At 38.3% G+C, this 19,319-nt stretch overlaps 2 protein-coding genes across 5 annotated transcripts in view; one reads left to right on the plus strand and one right to left on the minus strand.

Annotated features, from left to right (window-relative positions):
- Positions 1 to 13,704, minus strand: part of thoc5 (THO complex 5) — a 13,972-nt gene extending 268 nt beyond the window's left edge. Inside the window, exons 1-21 of one of the 4 annotated variants that reach the window (XM_079858673.1) lie at positions 13,591 to 13,704; positions 12,749 to 12,846; positions 12,599 to 12,655; positions 12,413 to 12,475; positions 11,259 to 11,402; positions 11,064 to 11,177; positions 10,818 to 10,915; positions 10,484 to 10,630; positions 8,807 to 8,921; positions 6,261 to 6,393; positions 6,102 to 6,179; positions 4,653 to 4,696; positions 4,469 to 4,568; positions 3,930 to 4,038; positions 3,736 to 3,837; positions 2,446 to 2,542; positions 2,095 to 2,206; positions 1,609 to 1,712; positions 1,417 to 1,504; positions 361 to 476; positions 83 to 276 (exon numbers count right to left, since the gene is read on the minus strand). In XM_079858673.1, coding sequence (XP_079714799.1) covers positions 83 to 276; positions 361 to 476; positions 1,417 to 1,504; positions 1,609 to 1,712; positions 2,095 to 2,206; positions 2,446 to 2,542; positions 3,736 to 3,837; positions 3,930 to 4,038; positions 4,469 to 4,568; positions 4,653 to 4,696; positions 6,102 to 6,179; positions 6,261 to 6,393; positions 8,807 to 8,921; positions 10,484 to 10,630; positions 10,818 to 10,915; positions 11,064 to 11,177; positions 11,259 to 11,402; positions 12,413 to 12,475; positions 12,599 to 12,655; positions 12,749 to 12,844 — 2,111 coding nt within the window. In that variant the 5' untranslated portion in view covers positions 12,845 to 12,846; positions 13,591 to 13,704. The remainder of the gene's footprint in view (positions 1 to 82; positions 277 to 360; positions 477 to 1,416; positions 1,505 to 1,608; positions 1,713 to 2,094; positions 2,207 to 2,445; positions 2,543 to 3,735; positions 3,838 to 3,929; positions 4,039 to 4,468; positions 4,569 to 4,652; positions 4,697 to 6,101; positions 6,180 to 6,260; positions 6,394 to 8,806; positions 8,922 to 10,483; positions 10,631 to 10,817; positions 10,916 to 11,063; positions 11,178 to 11,258; positions 11,403 to 12,412; positions 12,476 to 12,598; positions 12,656 to 12,748; positions 12,847 to 13,590) is intronic. The other 3 variants (XM_079858674.1, XM_079858675.1, XM_079858676.1) reach the window with 3 other exon arrangements.
- A 345-nt stretch (positions 13,705 to 14,049) lies between these two features.
- On the plus strand, positions 14,050 to 19,262 carry LOC307150974 (transmembrane protein 248). The gene is made up of 7 exons (XM_079858677.1): positions 14,050 to 14,206; positions 15,471 to 15,654; positions 15,731 to 15,965; positions 16,793 to 16,937; positions 17,015 to 17,165; positions 18,526 to 18,660; positions 18,800 to 19,262. The coding sequence occupies exons 2-7, from the start codon at positions 15,496 to 15,498 to the stop codon at positions 18,818 to 18,820; spliced, it is 846 nt and encodes a 281-aa protein (XP_079714803.1). The 5' UTR covers positions 14,050 to 14,206; positions 15,471 to 15,495; the 3' UTR covers positions 18,821 to 19,262.
- Positions 19,263 to 19,319: the final 57 nt, after the last annotated feature.

Here is a 19,319-nt window from a genome sequence, read left to right on the forward strand (position 1 = left end):
AATTCTTCACTATATATAGGTTTGTATTTGCATTTTGTAAATACAAAGGAGAAGCGTATTTACAGCAGGCCTAGTGTGTTACCTGGCAGTGCGCAAGCACATCTTCTCTCGAGGAAACTCTTTAGGTCCCTCTGAGCCGTCACACACTTGACTCTCCGTCTCCAGATACACATCCAGACACACACACAGACGCTGGATCTGATTGGTCAGGAGCTGGAGGCCCGGGCGCGGCCCCTGCAACTCGGACCGGAAGACGTTCACCTCGCTCTCGACCGCCTGCACACGACAACAGAATCAATTAGAAAATAGTTTCAGCTGTTTCTCCTTGGATATCTGAACAGAGGTACAATCCGCTCTTACCCGCAGGTTATCGTCAGAGCGGCCGCTGCGTTCTCCCTTCCAGACCAGAGAGAGCGAGAAGAGCGGCGCCACATCAGGGTAACGGGGGTTCAACACCACAGCGGCCGACACACGTGCTGATCGACAACGACACAGGCATAGGAGTCAGTGATGATGCAGATATTCTGTTCGACAGGTTTCAATAACATGGACTTTGTGACATTCATGATTTTAAATCTCTGAAACTTTTATAGTATTTATAAATATTTTGAATAAGCTTTTATTTGTATATTTTCAGGTTCATTTTAGTTTTGGTAATTTTGTTAGTGCTTATGCTTAGTTTTATATTTATATTTATATATATTTCTATTTAGCTTTAATTGATTTTTTCAGTTTGAGTAATTTTAATACTTGAAATAAGTTTGTAGTATTGTAAGTTATTATCATATTTCATTTATTTGCAACAAAGCAACAGTGTTTGGCATCATTGATAACCTATTATATTTTATGTTAATATTTTGAATTAGATTAAATTCAATTAATTAAATTTACTTAAAGGTTTTTTTTAGTTCTTTTTTAACGTCTAGAAAGTTTTTATAAAATTTTAGATTTAGTTTGTTATTTTAGTACTTATGAGAAATGTAGCAAAAATAAAATTTTAAATTTAAGTTAATATTTTTTTTTAAGTAATGAAAATGTTTTTTTATGTTTTGGTTTTAGTTAATGATAATAACCCTGCAATTCAGCATTTCTCATTTTTATTTAAGTTTTTCAATATAATATTTATATTTTGTTTCAGCTTTATTTCAATTAACAAAACATAATTGTAATAGATTTAGTTAACAATGACACCACAGCTCTGAAAGATGTTCAAGACTTTGGTTCAAGATACTTAGTAGCAAATAAATGAGATATAACTGAATTCATATTTACCTGCCACCCTAAACGTCACATAAAAACTGCGTTTGCCTAGTTAACATGTCCGTCAGACAGTCTCTAAGTAGGTGATTTCTGGTCAGAATAAGCCGCAATGCAAACCGGACATGGCGCAAATCAAAAGTCTGACACAAGTCCCACCTGTTCCTCTCTCCACAACTGCCATGAAGAACAGATCCGTCTCATGCACCAGACCGGCCTTCAACACGTGCTGTACGAAGCCCAGCTCCTGTTGAACAAGAACAAAAGCGCATTGAGACCCTGAATATCACTGAATATCACCAAATTTGCACTAAGCTCGCTCAAGCTGTCAATGTGAGGTACTAAACATACAGTGAATTCCTGGTGGCTCATCATGGTCCAGCGTGTGAGACCGGAAATCACTTTAGCGGGAAACAGATGCTGGCATTCGCTGGAGACCGGGATGATGCTGTGCTCTGGGACACAACAAACACATTGCATTAAAATTTAACATACTAAACCAGGGTTCACCAATCTCAGTCCTGGAGGGCTGCTGTCCCTGCAGAGTTTAGCTCCAACCAGCTCCAACACACCTGTTTGAAAGTTTCTAGTATGCCTAGTGAGACCTTGATTAGCTGGTTCAGGTGTGTTTAATTGGGGTTGGAGCTAAACTCTGCATGACAGCGGCCCTCCAGGACCGAGATTGGTGAACCCTGTACTAAACGGATCAAATGCATGGTTCAATTATCAGATTTACTGACTTTATGTATATTTTTCTATTTTTATTGAACAAACAACATCCAGTAAACGCACCGCAACACAAGACCGATAATACAGTAAAATCGAGCTGTCTCGTACCCAGTGAGCTGAACTGTTTGTGCAAGGACAGTCGAGCCTGTAGTCTTCCTCGCAGCAGTTTTATGGTCCTCTCCATGTGACTGGCACTCAGAGCACTTCCTCTCAGCCCCGACTGAAACACACACTTTATTACATCACAATATCGTCCGCTTTATGCTGATGTCAATCATTTTAAAAAACACTCATTTTAGACACTATCGATATGGTCGCAGACATTGAGCATTCAAGACTCGCTTACTAACACAACATAAAAATGGTTTAACAAGAACACCAAAGAAAATTTTAAATGTAAAATGTGTAAAGTAAGAATATTATTAAAAAATATGTACAGCCACACACACACACACACACCTGTGCACCATCAGAGGAGAACTGCAGGCCGCCCAGTTTCTGCACCCAAACGTATGGATGTCCGAGATCTGATACATAATCCGAAAACGTAGTGATTCTGCACAGAAAGTCAATTTAATTTAATTTTATTTAATTAAGAAGCAAAGCCTATTTTAATGGCAAACTCAGAGTAGTAAAAGGGTGTGTTCACACTTGGCATGTTTGGTTGGATTAAAACGAACCCTGGTGCGATTGCTCTGTTAGTGCGGTTCATCTGAATAAGTGTGAACGCTGCCATCTGAACCCTGGTGCATCAAACACACGGACCGAGACGCTGAAAAGATGAGTCTCGCTCCGCTTCTAAACCAACTCTGGTGCGGTTCGAATGAAATATGAACACAACACGGACTAAAGACAGGATGTGATGTCACAAGATGCGACCCTAAAAAGGACAGAATGGATACCTGGAGTTTTTTCTCATCATAGTCGCGATATTTCCCATCACAGTTCAGTACAGGATCAGAACCGCGTCTCCTCACAGCAGATCTTGGTTTGTGTGTGACGGAGGGATTCCTTTTGACTCCTTTACACATTCTATAAGCTCTTTGCGAGTTCTCAGCTGGTCAAAATACCATCATATGTGACCAATCAGGTTGTGAACACATCCCTGTGCCTTTAGGTTCAGTGTTAAAATGCCAGTGTGAACACTAAGCAGACCAGGACTAAATAAAAAATTTTTTGGTCCGGACCAAACGAACCGAACTACAAGTGTGAACACACCCTAAATTTAAATAATTATAATAATAATAAAACTTTGATGTAAATAATGTAAAAAAAATTGTACAACAAATATAGTAAAAAAAATCTAGCAATTACATAAGCTCTTTCAGTTTTATATGTAATAAATAATCAAGAATTTTTCCAGAAGAAATCTTTTTGTCCATTAATAACATTTCTAAATATCATTCATTTCAATTAATTTGACTATGTCACTATTACTATTCTACAGAGTACATTAAGGGACATGGTGATGGAAAAATATATGAGATGGGAAGAAAAAATAAATTTCAATGCTTTTGCGTTCTCTCACAAAATGTTTGCGTTTCCCAGAGAAACTTTGCATTCACTCGCTAACACAAAGTTTCTTGTGAGAGTGCAAACATTTTTGCGAGCTGACAAAAATGTTGAAATATATTTTTCCCCTCCAATCTCATATTTCTTCCACCACCATGTCCCTTTGTCCGGCTCTGTACAATTCAAACTCTGGATAATGATAATAAGATGAATATAAAGTGGAGACGTCTGTCTTACCCGACTTTATCAAACTGGTAGCGGTTGGAAGGGTTGGGCGTCTCTTTGCCGTGATCAGACGCATAAAGACAGTTCAGCAAACTCTCCGGGTTCAGAAGCTCGCTGTGACAGACACGTAACCGCTGTTAGAAAACAAACAGCTACAGAAAACATCTGACCGTTTATGTTTTGGGTTTTGGTGCTGTTGTACGGACCCGGCGCTGATGGCCCCAGACAGATCCGTAGAGGTGGAAACTTTGGTCTTCACAGTCAGAATGTTGAGATTCATGAGATAATAGAAAAACAGATGCAGGACACTGCCGTCTGGAGAGAGAGACAGAGAGAGAGAGAGAGAAAAAAAAAGGATCATGTGACACTGAAGACTGGAGTAATGATGCTTAAAATTCAGCTTTGATCACAGGAATAAATTACATTTTAACATATATTCACATAGAAAACAGTAATAATAATATTTCACAATATTACTGTTTTCACAGTTTTTTTTCATCAAATAAATGCAGTCTTGGTGAGCAGAAGTGACTTCTTTCAAAAACATTAAAAGATCTTACTGACCCCACATTTTTTACGCTAATATATATATATATATATGGAAAAAGAATGGAAAGCAATGATAAACACGTTGATTCCAAGAACACTACTGAGAGTGATGATGCAAATGAATTCATTCAGTTATTAAATATGGTTTAATAGTTTAATATGGTGCAGCAGTGCACTGTGGGTCAGTTTCACGCACCTTTACACTTGAGGTCCACGCAGAGCGAGAGAGGGTGACGTCTCAGCATCTCTTTACGCTTGTCATCCAGTTGAGCTCCTACAGTCGCCCGCCGGCGCTTCTGAACAGAGAGAGACAGGAAATGACAACATTAACACACAAATGACAAGATAATGAACTGGAGAGGATAAAACCAGATTCTGACCGTGTTCTGTTGCTCCTCCTCTGCGTCCGAATCACTTTCGTCATCTGAGACAGAAACAGGACATGAAATATAATACTGCACTGATCATCACACATACACACAAATCAAAGACGCGCAGTGTAACGCAAAGCTGAGATGTTGTTTCCCAGAGAGAAAAACAATGTGTTGTCGGAGGAAAAGATCCACGAGAGACTAAAGATGGCGTATTTTTCCCCGGTTTAATTAGATAATTCAAGTCAGAAAAAGCAGACAAATAAACATTCAACTCTGGTCACACATAGAACTGGAAATAAAAGAAAGTGTACTAAAGTCGGTAGAGCGGTTATCTCTTCTCCTGCTCACCTTTCACATCTAATACACACTAGGGCTGGGCGATATGGCCAAAAAAAAATATCACGATAATTTTTTTTATATCAGTCGATATCGATAATTATCACGATAAAAGTCAAATCTTTATTTCTTTAAAGTTTAAAGGCAGATTTTTGCTCCTAAGTGAAAGTTGTAGAAACCAGAGCGTTAACTGTGGTTTTAAACTACTCTTTATTGTCAGAACATATCAAGACAAACACTTGCCAAACTGAGGTAGAACATTCAAACATTTGTCATTTTTCCTTAACAAAATAAATATATTTATTGGACAATTTCTTAGTTTCTGCATGTGCTGATTTATTTATTTATTTTTTTGGTAAAATGTAATATTCTGACTGTTTGAGTTTTATTAAACTTAACCATTGGTCATCCAGTATCATGCATTTAGATCATGATAACCACAGATAAAACCAAGGATAGCCTATAGCACCTCACTATCATGGCAAAATGTAACTTTATGGTTTCTATGGTATTTGTATGAAAAACAGTAGCCTAAATACATTATTAAATACTGTAATTATATTCCATTAGTCCTTTAATACATTGTCTACATTAATAATATAATACAATTCAATTTGTATAACCTACATTTCATGGTGCAGTTAATATTACTAAGCTAACAGTAAATCCGTGGTAAATGATGGGAATTTCAGCCTTCAGACTGTATCGTTGCGCACAGTTTGTCAGCGCTGTTTCATCTGCCTTTAAGCTGGTTTAAATCACTGAGACATTTGTGTTCCTCGCTGAATTCAAGCGCTTCTCACTGGATCTCGTGACGAGAGCGATCAGAGTAAACGCATCTGCTCTAGTGAGCTCGCGCCATCTCGCGCTGCGCTGCTGTTTGGACTTTGAGCCGAGCGGATAAATGGTCCGTGTGGCGCGCGGTTCAAATGAGTTTCGTTCCGCTTTTGGCACATAAACATTATCGAACATTTATCGACCTCTTGATATCGTTTTATCGAGAAAAATTATATCGCGATAATTATCGTTATCGTTTTATCACCCAGCCCTAATACACACACACTCTCTACACACATGCGCAGTTCTCATCATACATCGAATCACCGTTACAACAGGTACCTTGCGAGTCCTCCGGGGGTCTGGACAGAGCTTTGGCCTCATCCACGTCTCCACTGATGCTCACAGACAGATGTTTGTCTGAAACACACAATTGCATGATCTCATGAACTAGGATTCATCAGAAACACAAGGTCTTGCAGGTGCCGCTGAGAACCTTACCGCAGGCCTGTCCGTACGCCCCGGCCTGGACCAACAGCACATACAGAGGCGGCGGCAGGTGACGGGCGACCTCGGCCTGCTTCTGCATGTGCTCGAACGGCATCTTCAGATACTCCTGCACTGGGACAGACGCCTGTGAGAGAGAGCGAGAGATCCGTCAGTCTCTTCCTGTCTAAGTGAAACAGAATAAGATGCGATGTGACAAAAGAGGCTTTCGGACCGGAGGAACTTTTTCATAGTTACTAGAACTATTAGCGGAAGTACATGAATTTTGGCGTGTTCGCACCACAGGAACTGGGAACCATTTTGAAGGAACTAATTTAGCTCTTATTTTAGAGTCGGGTCTAAACCAGCACTATAGAGCTGGTAAGTCCCGCCCCCTCCGCTAACCCCGCTGGACCTCTAGGTTGAAAAATCGTCAAAGCAAGTGAATGGGAGAAAATAATTATTTTCTGGTCCCGTTTGAATTGTGCCATGAATGTGAACATATGTTGTCTGTGAATTTTTTATATAATCTTTCGTGTGAAGAATGCTACAATTTAGCGGGTAGAAGTTTGATACGGTTAGACTTTGTGTGAGAGCACTTTGTGGACTACAACTCCTCGCTGCTTTCAGCGCGTTTGAAACGTCAACACCACTAGCACACGGACACTAGCTCACGGATCCCGCTAAACATGGCTGTGTCTTTGGTGCACTTCACCGCCTTCTTTCAGGGAGAGGACAAAATCGTTGAGGTTGGTGAAAACCACGGGTAAGTCAACTTTATGGGGTGACGTCACATAGGCGACATGTAGTCTTTCTCGTTATGTCTTTTCCACAACTGCTAGCCGAAGAATCATACCATATACTGTCAAACTCGTAACATGAAAGATTATATAAAAAATTCACAGACAACATATGTTCACATTCATGGCACAATTCAAACGGGACCAGAAAATAATTATTTTCTCCCATTCACTTGCATTGACGATTTTTCAACCTAGAGGTCCAGCGGGGTTAGCGGAGGGGGCGGGACTTACCAGCTCTATAGGAACTACAGTGATGTTAGTGTTCGCTGATTGGCCGAATGCACACGAAACACTCCAGAAACTCACTCTATGCACATGAAAAACAGTGATAGATGGGTCTCTTAATCTTCACGCTGAGGAGAAAATCTAACGCAACTGAGGACACCAAGCGAAACATGATTATGTATTTCTGCTCAGCAACACTGGATACGCTAATACCTTTCCATATACTGCCTATGTATAACAGTTCTATCTAATAACGTATAAATGAACAAGGAGAATGGCCCTCATTTATCAAAAGTGCGTACACCAAATTTCCAGCGTACACCTGGCGTACACCCAAAACCACGGTGACTTTGAGATTTATCAATATGGACTTTGGCGTACGGCACGCTCAAATCCTACACCTGCTCAGGAGGTGGTGTACGCACGTTTTGAGTGCGGGAATGCGCAGAAAAACAATTCCTAACACCACAAAACGCACTGACAAACTAAAAGATATGATATATTATGACCCACTGTAAAAAAAACAACAACATAGTAATTATAAACTTCAATGTTTATTTTTGTGCAACATGGACTTCAATGATTAATTTGTGTGACTTTACCAAATCATTTGATTTGTAGGCATATGTATTCCTTCAGTTGCGAGCCTGTGCGCTTTACCTGACGTTTCAAGCCTTGTTTATACTTTCGCCTGGCTCCGCAGCGCGAGTCTCCGCAGACTGCGCGCGCACCTCCCCAAACTGACGAGGCGTTTATACTCGACGCGCTCGCCGTTGTACTATTCTTTGAAACGATGGTTAGGCAGGGTTAGGCCCGGCAGGTATGCACGGACTGGGTTTAGTAATGAAAGGCTTTCAATGACCAAAAAAATAATTCAGACTGACAAAATAATAAAAATGCCATTCTTCTTCTTTTAAATAATAATAATACAAATAATAATAACGACATTCTTCTTCTAAATAACAATAAGCGTCATTAATAATAAAAATCTGGAAATCAATTTTGTTTCTTTCCACTTCTCTGGTTTCGCTTTCTCTTTCTCAAAGAAGTTTCTCTTTAATTTGCCGTCTTCCGTGTGTCCATGGCGTAAAATGAGGGCGTGGGGGGAGCGGAAACTTGAATATATAGGGGCGTGTTATTCTAATGACGATCGATTTCAGCCGCAGCATTTATCAAGGGCAGGTATTGCGTACACCAGAATTTCAAAGGTACGCACAGCTTCATAAATCAGGCGATGAGAGGAGTGTAAGCATAATCTTACGCCAATATATACGCCCGTTTCTACGCAAGATTGATAAATGAGGGCCAATGTGAGCACTGCGTTAAGGCTCTGGCGTTCTCAGTGCCGTCAAGATAAAGGTCGCAACAACAACTTCACTTCAGAGTTTCTACTGGCAGTGCGAATGCAAACAGGAAAATGTTCCTAGGGGAACCATTAGTTCTCAGGGATCCACCCTGGTGGCTTGTTCCTAGAACGACCCGGTGCGAAAGCCCCTTTAAATATATATTATATATGTCAGTCTAAGGTTTCACCTGCATGATGTTCTGCAGTCCAGGTTGTAGGCTGCTCAGATATTCTCTCTTCTGCTCAATGGCTTTCTGAATCTTCTCCTTACTGGTCAGAGACGTCTTATACTGCTCCGCCAACCTGCATTATGGACCGCCACAGATGTTTAATGATGTTGCTGAAGATTTAGGCTCAATCCCAATTCACCCCTTGGCCCTACCCCTCCATTTTGCGCGTTCCCGTGAAGGGGTAGGGTTGTCTCGATTCTCTTTCGGTTGGAGGGGTAGGGGTAAGAGGAAGGGCCAGATAGCCCTTGAAACGAAGATTTTTCGGGACCACACTTCAAACGAAGGGGTATGAGAAATGTACCTGCATACACCGGCTACAGAGGCAACATGACTGCCAATAATCATTTTCCTTATGTCACATTCAATCTTGTGTTTACGGTCATGTTCTTCAAAGAAACGGTTGCAAAAAAAAAAAATCGCTAAAGTTCGTTAACAATATGACGCGTGTAAAAAGCAAAAGTTTGAAGCGAAGTGGACGCGCGAATGAGGCGAATTCACGTCCACCGCGCCGCACTAAACGCCTCATTCGCGCCGCAAGACCTCCAGATGCGCGTAAACACGTTAAGCTACGTTCACACTACACGCGACGCAATTCCATTAATTTTCAATGGGGAGCGGGCGACTTCCGGTGACACGCGCAGTCGCGACCGTTGGCGACTGGATGGGGCGTGTCTGGCGACGCGACAAAGTTGAGATCTGTTCAACTTTATGCAAATGAAGAGCGACTTTCGGGAGTGACAACCAATCGGAGTGAAGTCAGTAGGGCGCGCGTGATCCATCACTCTTCAGTGCCGAGACAAGATGATTGAGAAGTTTATTTTAGTAGTCAGAAACGGTCCAATATAGTATGATATGTCTCCGTGTACATACAGTGGTATTTGCCGTGCTGACTCCGAGCCTGAATGGTTTCGTGAACTCAGAAAGACCAGTATTTGCCCATTTGCTGCAGTTAAATAGCCGCGATAGCAAAGAGCACTCGCTGTTTCTCATTCATCTTTAATATTATGCATTTTATGTACTGATTCCATTTATATTTAAACTTTTCCTTCCAAAATGTTAGCTTGTAACAGCAAGAAAACAGATTTGTTGTCTACAACTGTGAATGTCACTCATAAACATTACTAGGCAACCAGTAGTGGGAACGCCCACTAGTGACCTCAACGCCAGCCACTGGCGACATGCACCGACAAAGTCGCTTGTAGTGTGAACGGGGCTTTAACATTGAAATCACTCGCGCCAGACGCTCTATTCGCGTTTGGTGTGAACGCAGCTTTAGGCGTCGAAGATATCGTCATCTCCGTTGTTTTCTGCGAACTTCAGTAGAAAAATGCAAAAAATAGCTGTAACTCACGCAAGACTACAGCTGACGACGGCATCTTGGAAGTTTGTGATAAACATTGGCGCATCTCCTGTGACGTAGGCGCTAGCAACGACGTACAATGACGTGTAACGGTGTAGTAGTGGTGTCCCATTTCTTAGGGGAATATTTTCACCCCTACGCCTTGCCACTCTGTTTCAAGGGGCAAGGGTAAGGGGTAGGCGAAGGGTTAGGGGTAGGCGAAGGGGTATAAAATAGAATTGGGATTGGGCCTTAGAGGTATTTGAGGGCTATGGAGGGTCGCTGATGTGCGTTACCTCTTCCTCTGCTCTAGTTCCCAGTCCAGGCGTGCGAGCGTGAGCTGGTGCTGATCGTCCCGTGTGACGTGAGGGCGCGAGATCTCAGCCGGAGCCTCCTGGAAGAACTCCTCCTCACTCACCAGCTCGATCTCCTCATGCTGAGACCTGGAACACAGAGACGTTAACATCTGCTTCACACAGGTGCCATACTAGCCATTAGCATCTGCTCTACGTAATTGAGTAATGTCAACGTGTTGTTCCAGCCCTGGAAAAATGTTTATTCACTCTAGACATTTGTTTTCCATGAGATTTTCAGGCCTGGAAATACATTTTAAAATTCCCTGGCACTCACTTGAACTCAAGACATTTTCCGATCTCTTTCTGCAGGTGCATGACCTCATAGAGCAGATTCTGCAGCTGCAGGTGAAGAACATCCACTCGCTGCTTCGCCTGCGGACAGAGAGAAATACTGTTGGCTGAAACAATCATTTATCAAGCATGTTAAACATAAAAAACTGGACTGAAACTAGAATCAAACAAGCCTGTGAGTGCGCATATGCTAAATCAGATCAGTGTTGTTAGTGTTGACTGTGTTCACCTCATGTGTCTGGTCTCGGCCTTTCTTCAGTCGCATGTGTGCCAGGCGGTTGAGTTTCTTCAGGGTAATGAAATGAACGCTGCTCTGTCTGCGTCTCTCCTCGATCTCTACACTCTATAGGACACATAAAGCAAAAGGTCAGTTCCATTTAATTCCATTGTCCGATTTTAGACACATGGCAACTGTGAAACTCACTCCGTCTTTCACGCCGCCGGCTTTCAGCTCCTGGATTTCCGCCATGAGTTTGGCCAGAGCGGCACACGTGTCCTTATACAGCATGTAGTCCTGCTGCGGGTCTCTGCCCTCAAGCTCCACCTCCTCATTATACACACGGACCTCCTGAGGGACACACACACACACACAGAGTGACCAGAGAACACCCACACACACACACAGCCCTGCCTACATGATCTGTGAACCAGCAATGAAACTACAAAACCGTGAGATATGAGCCTCCTCACCCGAAAGTGACACAGAAAAGGTGTCGACAGCTGAGCAGGATCCAAAATCACATGCTGATGGCGGGTGAATTAAGAAAGTTTAATTGGCAGTAATTATTACAGCTCTCTGAAATACTTGATTCTTGGTCGAGCTGAATAACTGAATATTTTAATGTATAATATTTTTAAAAATCGAAACATTATTTTTATTATACCTAACTTTATACATTTAAAAATGTGTATTATAATAATAGTATTACTACTACTACTACTAATAATAATATTGATAATAATAATAAAAAATATATTGTTATACTCAGTATTTTTGTTATAATGAGGCTAGACTGCATAATTGATTGTTAGGTTAGTTTTATTGATTTATATAGCACATTTAAAAACGACAGTCGACCAAAGTGCTGCACAAAAGTAAGATAAAAACATAAAACAAATAACAGAATAACACAAAACACAAATTATTGTTGACAATGACCTATTTTTAATTTATAACAATAATTAAAATTAATATTAGAGGTAATGCTTTTATTAATTAATTATATATATATACACATCTTTTGTTATATTAAATATTTCTGTTGATGTTAAAATCTATATAATTGCTATATATAGCTATATATATATATATATATATATATATATATATATATATATATATATGAAGATTATATTCCTCAGAAATATACTGTCAGTTTATTTATAACATTAATATTGTTTGTTATTCATACAGAATATCATTTTTATCTCCTACTTTATTCTTTGCCATTTGTAAAATAAAATAGCCAAATTACAATATTCATTGACATTTGGTGCTCAGTAAGTGTTCATTTTGGACCCTGCAGCTGTCAGATAGAAAGAAGGAGGGCGAGAGAGAGAGACAGATCTCATAGGAACCTTATTCTTTGCTGTAAACAGCTTCCTCTGTCCGATAAGATGAGGTCCGGCGGGAATCTTGACCTACATACACACGCCACATGAGTCTCACATCAACAGATCTGCTAACTGGAGCTCATCTGAACACAACTCATGAAAGAAGAAACACATCTGAAGCCTAAATGAGTGGAATATGCTGGATTGTACCTTCACCTGCCTCAACCTGACCTTCCTGAACTTGACATCTGAACTGACTGCACTCAGCTGCACATGAGAGTTATTAGAGAAAAAGAATGAGTAGAGGGTTAGTGGACTGCTCTGCTCAAATCATCTCGAATGCATTTCACAGCCGCTCACTTGATCACTCTCTCCTCGACCGCGCTTGGCTTCTGGAGTTCCTCCTTCACTGCGGATGACCTTCGGCTTTCTCTTCTTCACAGCGTCTGAGGACATGACTGATTAAAGAGATCAGAATGAGCATAAATCAGATCACAAGCAATGATTTAAAAATAAAATAATAACTTGTGTCAGTTGTCAAAATGCCTCCAAACAGAAACTACAACCTCCTGGAATAAAATATGCTTTCATGTATTACTACTACAATATTTCATAATAAAGCCGAGGACATTTTAAAAGATTATGAAGGGGAAATTAAGAGTTCATTTCTAAATCACTTATTATTTTCACACAGACTATTTTATGTAATTGCTATTTATATTTAATCTACTTCAGTGTTGTTATTGTTAGCTAAACTATTAAATAGATTTCAGTAACTGAAATAAAGCTGAAATAAAAATAAACATAAACATTAAACTAAAAATAAATTGAAGCTAAATAGAACCATTTAAAAACTAAAACTAATAAAAATGACAAAAGCACGTAGCAAAATTAGTAAAACTTTAACTAATAAATTAAATATTATAAATATATATAAATAATACTAAAATAACTCATCTGCTTTGAGTAAGACGTCAAATGTCTTTTAAATATCACATACTACGTTATATGTATCGTACGTTTCTTTATTATGTATTAGTTTAGAAAATTATATCATATATTCATAGCTAGTTCAATAAACTATGCTATCAGGTTAGCTTCTTGATGAAGTAAGTTAACAACAGATCAATTTAAACGCTCGAAATGTATCATGTTGTGTTTAAATTAGATTCACCGATAAATCTAGAAGCATAAAATCTCACCTTTCAACTGCTGTTATCCAAATTAAGCATGTAAAAAATTAATTTCAATATTAACTTGTGTCATTCAAACAGCAAGAATGCGCAGGCTGGATGCGGGATGAAACGACGGAAAGCACTTCCGCTGCTGGATTACATAATAAAAGATCTCTATATCAGACAAAAAGGTCCGAGCGAAAAATATCTATTCCTCATAAAATGAATGACAGAAAAAAACCACAAAAAAAAAAATCACATTTAATTTAAACGCCCGATTTATATTTAATTCATTTAGATTGTATTAATGTTGACTGGTGTTTTTTTCTTTTCTCATATTGATTATATCACATAACAAACACATAATGCGTTTAATACTATTTTAATTACTTTGAACTACATTATTTAAACTAAGTTGCACAAAACACAGTGTTATCTTTATTTAGATCAAATCTAACATGTAAGAGTTGTAATTTATGCTTCTTCGCCACTGGACTTTTAATTTGGAATTAAAGCTGTCTTGAAGGAAAGCCACCTGTGAGGAAGTTGCTTGCGTTGCTATCAATCAATATTTACATTACTACATTTCAACCTGGTCAACGGTAAACGTCCCTACGCGCTAATTAAATGAACGTAATTAGAGGTAAGTGGTCGGTAAACTTTATAATATGATCAAATTATGATAACAATTTAGTTCATGTGTCAAATACAATGTTTATAGCCTACTTTGTGCAGTTTAGAAGTGAGCTATGTTATCAATAACATACTAACATACTATTATTATTATAATTATGTTATTGTGTTTGCCGCATTAAGTACGGTATGAGCACTTTTCAATGTACAAACATGAAGAACCCATATAAGTATTTGATTATAGAACTCATTTGCATACTACACACTACATATGCTACAATGTTTAGTATACAACTAGATCACACTGAATGGGACTGTATCTCATAATGCAAAGCACTCGACTTGGCCTTACATTTACAGTGTTGCAAACAGTGTTGGTGTAATGAATTACTAATCTAATTACTGTTATTTATTTAATTACTTGTCCCTTGAAAAAGTACACATTTTTTTCTGTTATTTATTTACAGTTACTTTATGTAATTGCATTAAATACTGTATAGACTACAACAATTTTATATAAAACAATAGTGGATTCAACATCAAAATGTAATGTTAAAACGTATGTTTTTAATGTGGCACTTTGGTCAGTTCAAGAATAATATATGCAATTGTATATTGTTTCTTTGAAATAATTAAAAGAGCAGTTTCAAGTCCATCCTTGTATTGTTCAACTTGTTGAGGTTGATATTACTAATAAGTAATCCAATATTTTTTATAATTACCAATACAATACTAATACTGTATTGTATACACTGTTGATTACTAGTAGGTAGTAGGCCTAATTAATTACTTTTTTGTTTTAATTACCCAACACTGGTTATAAATAAGATGGAAGTCATTACAATGAATAATTTGACATGCGTTTATATATATATATATATATATATATATATATATATATATATATATATATATATATATATATATATATTAGACCTACTATTTAAGTTTAATTTATTTCTATTTCGGTTTTAGTTTTTATTTATTTCCCGTTAGTAATTTTAGTGCTTCAACTTAAGCTTATTTCAGTCAATTGCCAAACTAACATTTCTAATTTTCATCTAATGTTTCTATTTTATACTTATATTACTGTATACTTTTAGTGTATACTTACTGCTTTTTAAAAACCAGAGGCTCTGTAAAATTAAATTATACCATTTGTTGTTTAGTTTTTTTATGGAAATAGTGGGAAAAGACAGTATTCAGTAAGTAGTAAGCTAGCATTCCTTTCTGAATACAGACATTCAATATTTTGCATGGTTTAAACCTCACAGGTGGTGTCTTCGCTCCTGGTGCATTATGGGTCAGTGGAGGCCCGTGTCTAACCTGAGAGATCAGGTCTCTCGACACCCTCCTGTGGTTGTGTTCTTCCTCAGTCTGCTGATCATCTCCATCACTTTCGTCTGCACTGGACTTTACTCTCAGAATCACGACATCAGGAACCCTGACATAAGCGTAGTGAGTGTGGCGATCACTGCTGTAATGTTTGGGTTCTTCTTTACTGGCTAACTCATACCATACGCTTGTTTTCCAGGACTGGAACGGGGTTCTGGGTTCTATTGCTGGTTTTCAGTTCTGCACACATGTGAACGACACAGATGCACCGCTGGAGGAAGACTCTCCCCGAATGGTGGAGCATGCAGATACAACAAATATTTCCATGAGCACGTCTCATGTTTCCTTACTGGTGCCGCTGGTGTTTATAGGGGACGTCCCAGACGACACTGTCATTAGTGCCACAATGCTGGGCAGCCAGCTGGGCATCAAAGGTTTGTGTGTATGAGATTTTAGTATTATTATTTAATTTATTATTATTATTAGAGTTCAGATGCAAAAGTGCCATCTGAAATTTTCTTCTAGAATGATCATTTTTATCAAGCTTGTATATTTAAGTTCAGTAATTTCACTTAAATGGCAATGCAAATTACCTATTAATTGTCATTTAGGTGAAATTACTGAACTTAAATATACAAGCTTGATAAAAATGATCATTCTAGAAGAAAATTTCAGATGGCACTTAGAGGCTTTTGCATCTGAACTCTTCATATATATATTTTTATATAATTTATTTTTAATTTAAATTTTAGTGCAAATTTGAATCATTTTGCTATGTGATCTTTTGGCATTTTTATTAAATATAATATATATATATATATATATATATATATATATATATATATATATTAGTGCTGTCAAATCGATTAATTGCGATTAATCGCATTTATCATAAAAGTTTGAAAATATATGTGTGTGTATATATATACGTATATTTATACTATATATATATAAATATAAACAAACAATGCATTTAGCGATTAAATGATTTGACAGCACTAATATATATATATATATATATGTACACTACAGAAGGCGTTCATGTCCAAATTTAACCTACGATAATATTTACGATAATTCCGATAGCATGTGAAGGCAGCGTTAGACTTTCATATGTTCTGTTCTTTAAATGTTGTGACTGTATTATTTTGTAATAGACTATATTAAGACATATTTAATGGAGAGGAGATATGGAAATGTATTGCATAACAGTTGTTTTGCCTGTTTTTTTTTTAATATTGCTTTCTCCTAATGTCTACAGGGGCTGGAGCGAAAGCATCCGTGAACATTTCTCTGTACCTCCACTCTGATGTTCCCAACAATCAAACTCCTGCTGGGACGAAGACCAGTCGACCGCTGAGCTGTCTTCATTTCACAGCCCTGACCCACGTTCTCCCTCACACCCCGTGAGAAGCTTATACATACACACAGCCCATTTTTGTTGTGAATAAACATCCTGCAAGCTAATTTACTAATCTTTTAGGTCGCCTCCAGAATGCCCAGCTGCGGAGAACGTGGATGAGAGCGCTTCCCCTGTCAGGACGGTTGCTGTCGAATCAAACAAGCACAATTCCCCACACTGCTTTGGTCTGGAGTTCAAATCAGATCCACACCTGACGGTCCTGCTCACTAAGGTAGAAAACACAATGCAGTCGTTCAGACAGAATCAGCTAAATATTGAATTAGTGAACATATAATTGGCAGGGGATTCTTTCTGTTGGAGCTCTACGTGTGCAGATTCCATATCAAGTCACTTTTATTTAGCACAAAATAAATCTTCATTGGCATCGATGCTTCCATGAAGAACCTTTAACATCCATAGAATCTTTCCGTTCCATAAAAGGTTCTTTATAGTGGAAAAAGTTTCCTTAGATTACCCAAATGTTATTCACACTAACAAAAGAAGGTGATTCTTTTAAAAATGTCCACTGAATGGTTCTTTGGAGAACCAAAAAATATTTTTTCTTTGGAATTGCTGCAAAAAATAAATCTAGTAGCACTTTTATTTTAGTCATTTTTCCCCACGTACTATGTACTTATTATAGTTATTACAATAACTAGGTAATAACTAGTTACTCATCCTGAACCTACCCCCGTAGTTACCTTATATTACCCAGTACTTTCTTATAGTGGAGCGGCTAAGTGATATAATCGTTCAGTTTATGATACAAGCGCGAAAATTGGCATGAGCAGTCTCCATGGGTCACTTGACAAGAAAATTGTCCGAGCCACTTGAAATTTCAAGATTTTTCATTTTTCAAGATGGCCGGCACCTTAGTGGAGCAGTTAAGTGATATAGTGGTTTATTTGGTGATACAAGCATGAAAATTGGCATGAGCAGTCTCTGATGGTCACTAGACAATAAGCCACCCACAGCTACTTGAAATTTCAAGATGGCGGCCATTTTTCAAGATTTTGCTCCACTAAGGTGGTGGCCATCTTGAAAAATGGCCGCCATCTTGAAATTTCAAGTAGCTGTGGGTGGCTTATTGTCAAGTGACCATCAGAGACTGCTCATGCCAATTTTCATGCTTGTATCACCAAATAAACCACTATATCACTTAACTGCTCCACTAAGGTGTCGGCCATCTTGAAAAATTGCCGCCATCTTGAAATTTCAAGTGGCTCGGACAATTTTCTTGTCAAGTGACCCATGGAAACTTCTCATGCCAATTTTCACGCTTGTATCATAAACTGAACGATTCTGCCAAACATAAGCACTTAGCCGCTCCACTATTAGGTAAGTACAGGTACTGTAAAATAAAGTGCAACCCAAAAACCCTTTTGGAATCTTTATAGCTTTTAAACGGGAAAATGTTCCGTCGTTAAACAAATTCTATTTAAACTGTAATGCAGCTCTACAGAAGACAATAGTATCATTATTCAGCTTAATTTAGTTGTGTTATTTCAGTTTCAGTCCAATAACTGCATCAGTGTGTACCATCATATAAGCAGCATCTAGCTAACCTCTCCACTTCTTTATTGTTTGACTAGGATGAAAAAGCCTTGTGCCGGTATCACCTGTTGCTGGTCAGTGTTGCACTGCTGGTTGTCTGCATCCTCATGAGTCTCTGTGGAAGTTTCTCTTCACGTTCATCACGTTCTTACCAGGGGATCGATCTTCAAAAGGTAGTACCTGCTGTAGAGCCCTCTAATCTTTAGTATTAAACTCTTCTCTGATGTGCATTTTTTCATGATTTTTATTGCATGAATTAACATGTGTTATACAGTTTGTTTGAAAAGTGTTTCAATTTTAAATTATTCATAGGGATCACTGCTGAGCCCATGAGAAACATCTGCAGAACATCCACATTTGAGCCTGAACTGGCTGTCAGAAGGCATGAAGACACTTGCTGCAGAAAGAAATTAGTGTTTGGGTATTCAACAATTTTCCATTGCCAACATGTTGGTCTTGTGCAACTAAAAAAATGCATCCAGTTATGCAGGTTGCTTGCAGTGCCATCAGAACAGATCTGGTCTACACTTGACGTGACTTTATTTCATGTTTCCTTGCAACACTATGATTATACAACTGTTCTCAACTGAACATAGATCACAATCCAAAGAACATAACCTGAGATGTATGATTATAATACAACTATACTCCAAGAGGAAGTTAGATTGGAAGCTTTCTTTTGATGTCACGTTATATTAATTTTATTTAAATGCATTAAATACACATCATTTGTTACTTTTTCTAAAAACAAAATGTATTAAAATATTCCACTGTGTCCTTTCTGCTTGTGTAATGGTGTCTGCACATTATTCAGTGGTGAATAAAACTGCAC

Source organism: Squalius cephalus (genome assembly GCF_949319135.1).
Source record: "Squalius cephalus genome assembly, chromosome: 23".
NCBI lineage: Eukaryota > Metazoa > Chordata > Actinopteri > Cypriniformes > Leuciscidae > Squalius > Squalius cephalus.

Bases quoted from the DNA above. Each gene is read 5' to 3' on its own strand.
- LOC307150974 (XM_079858677.1), top strand. From the start codon at position 15,496: ATGGGTCAGTGGAGGCCCGTGTCTAACCTGAGAGATCAGGTCTCTCGA. The intron at 16,938-17,014 runs GTGAGAAGCTTA...CTAATCTTTTAG, and splicing joins CACGTTCTCCCTCACACCCC to GTCGCCTCCAGAATGCCCAG. The intron at 18,661-18,799 runs GTAGTACCTGCT...AATTATTCATAG, and splicing joins AGGGGATCGATCTTCAAAAG to GGATCACTGCTGAGCCCATG.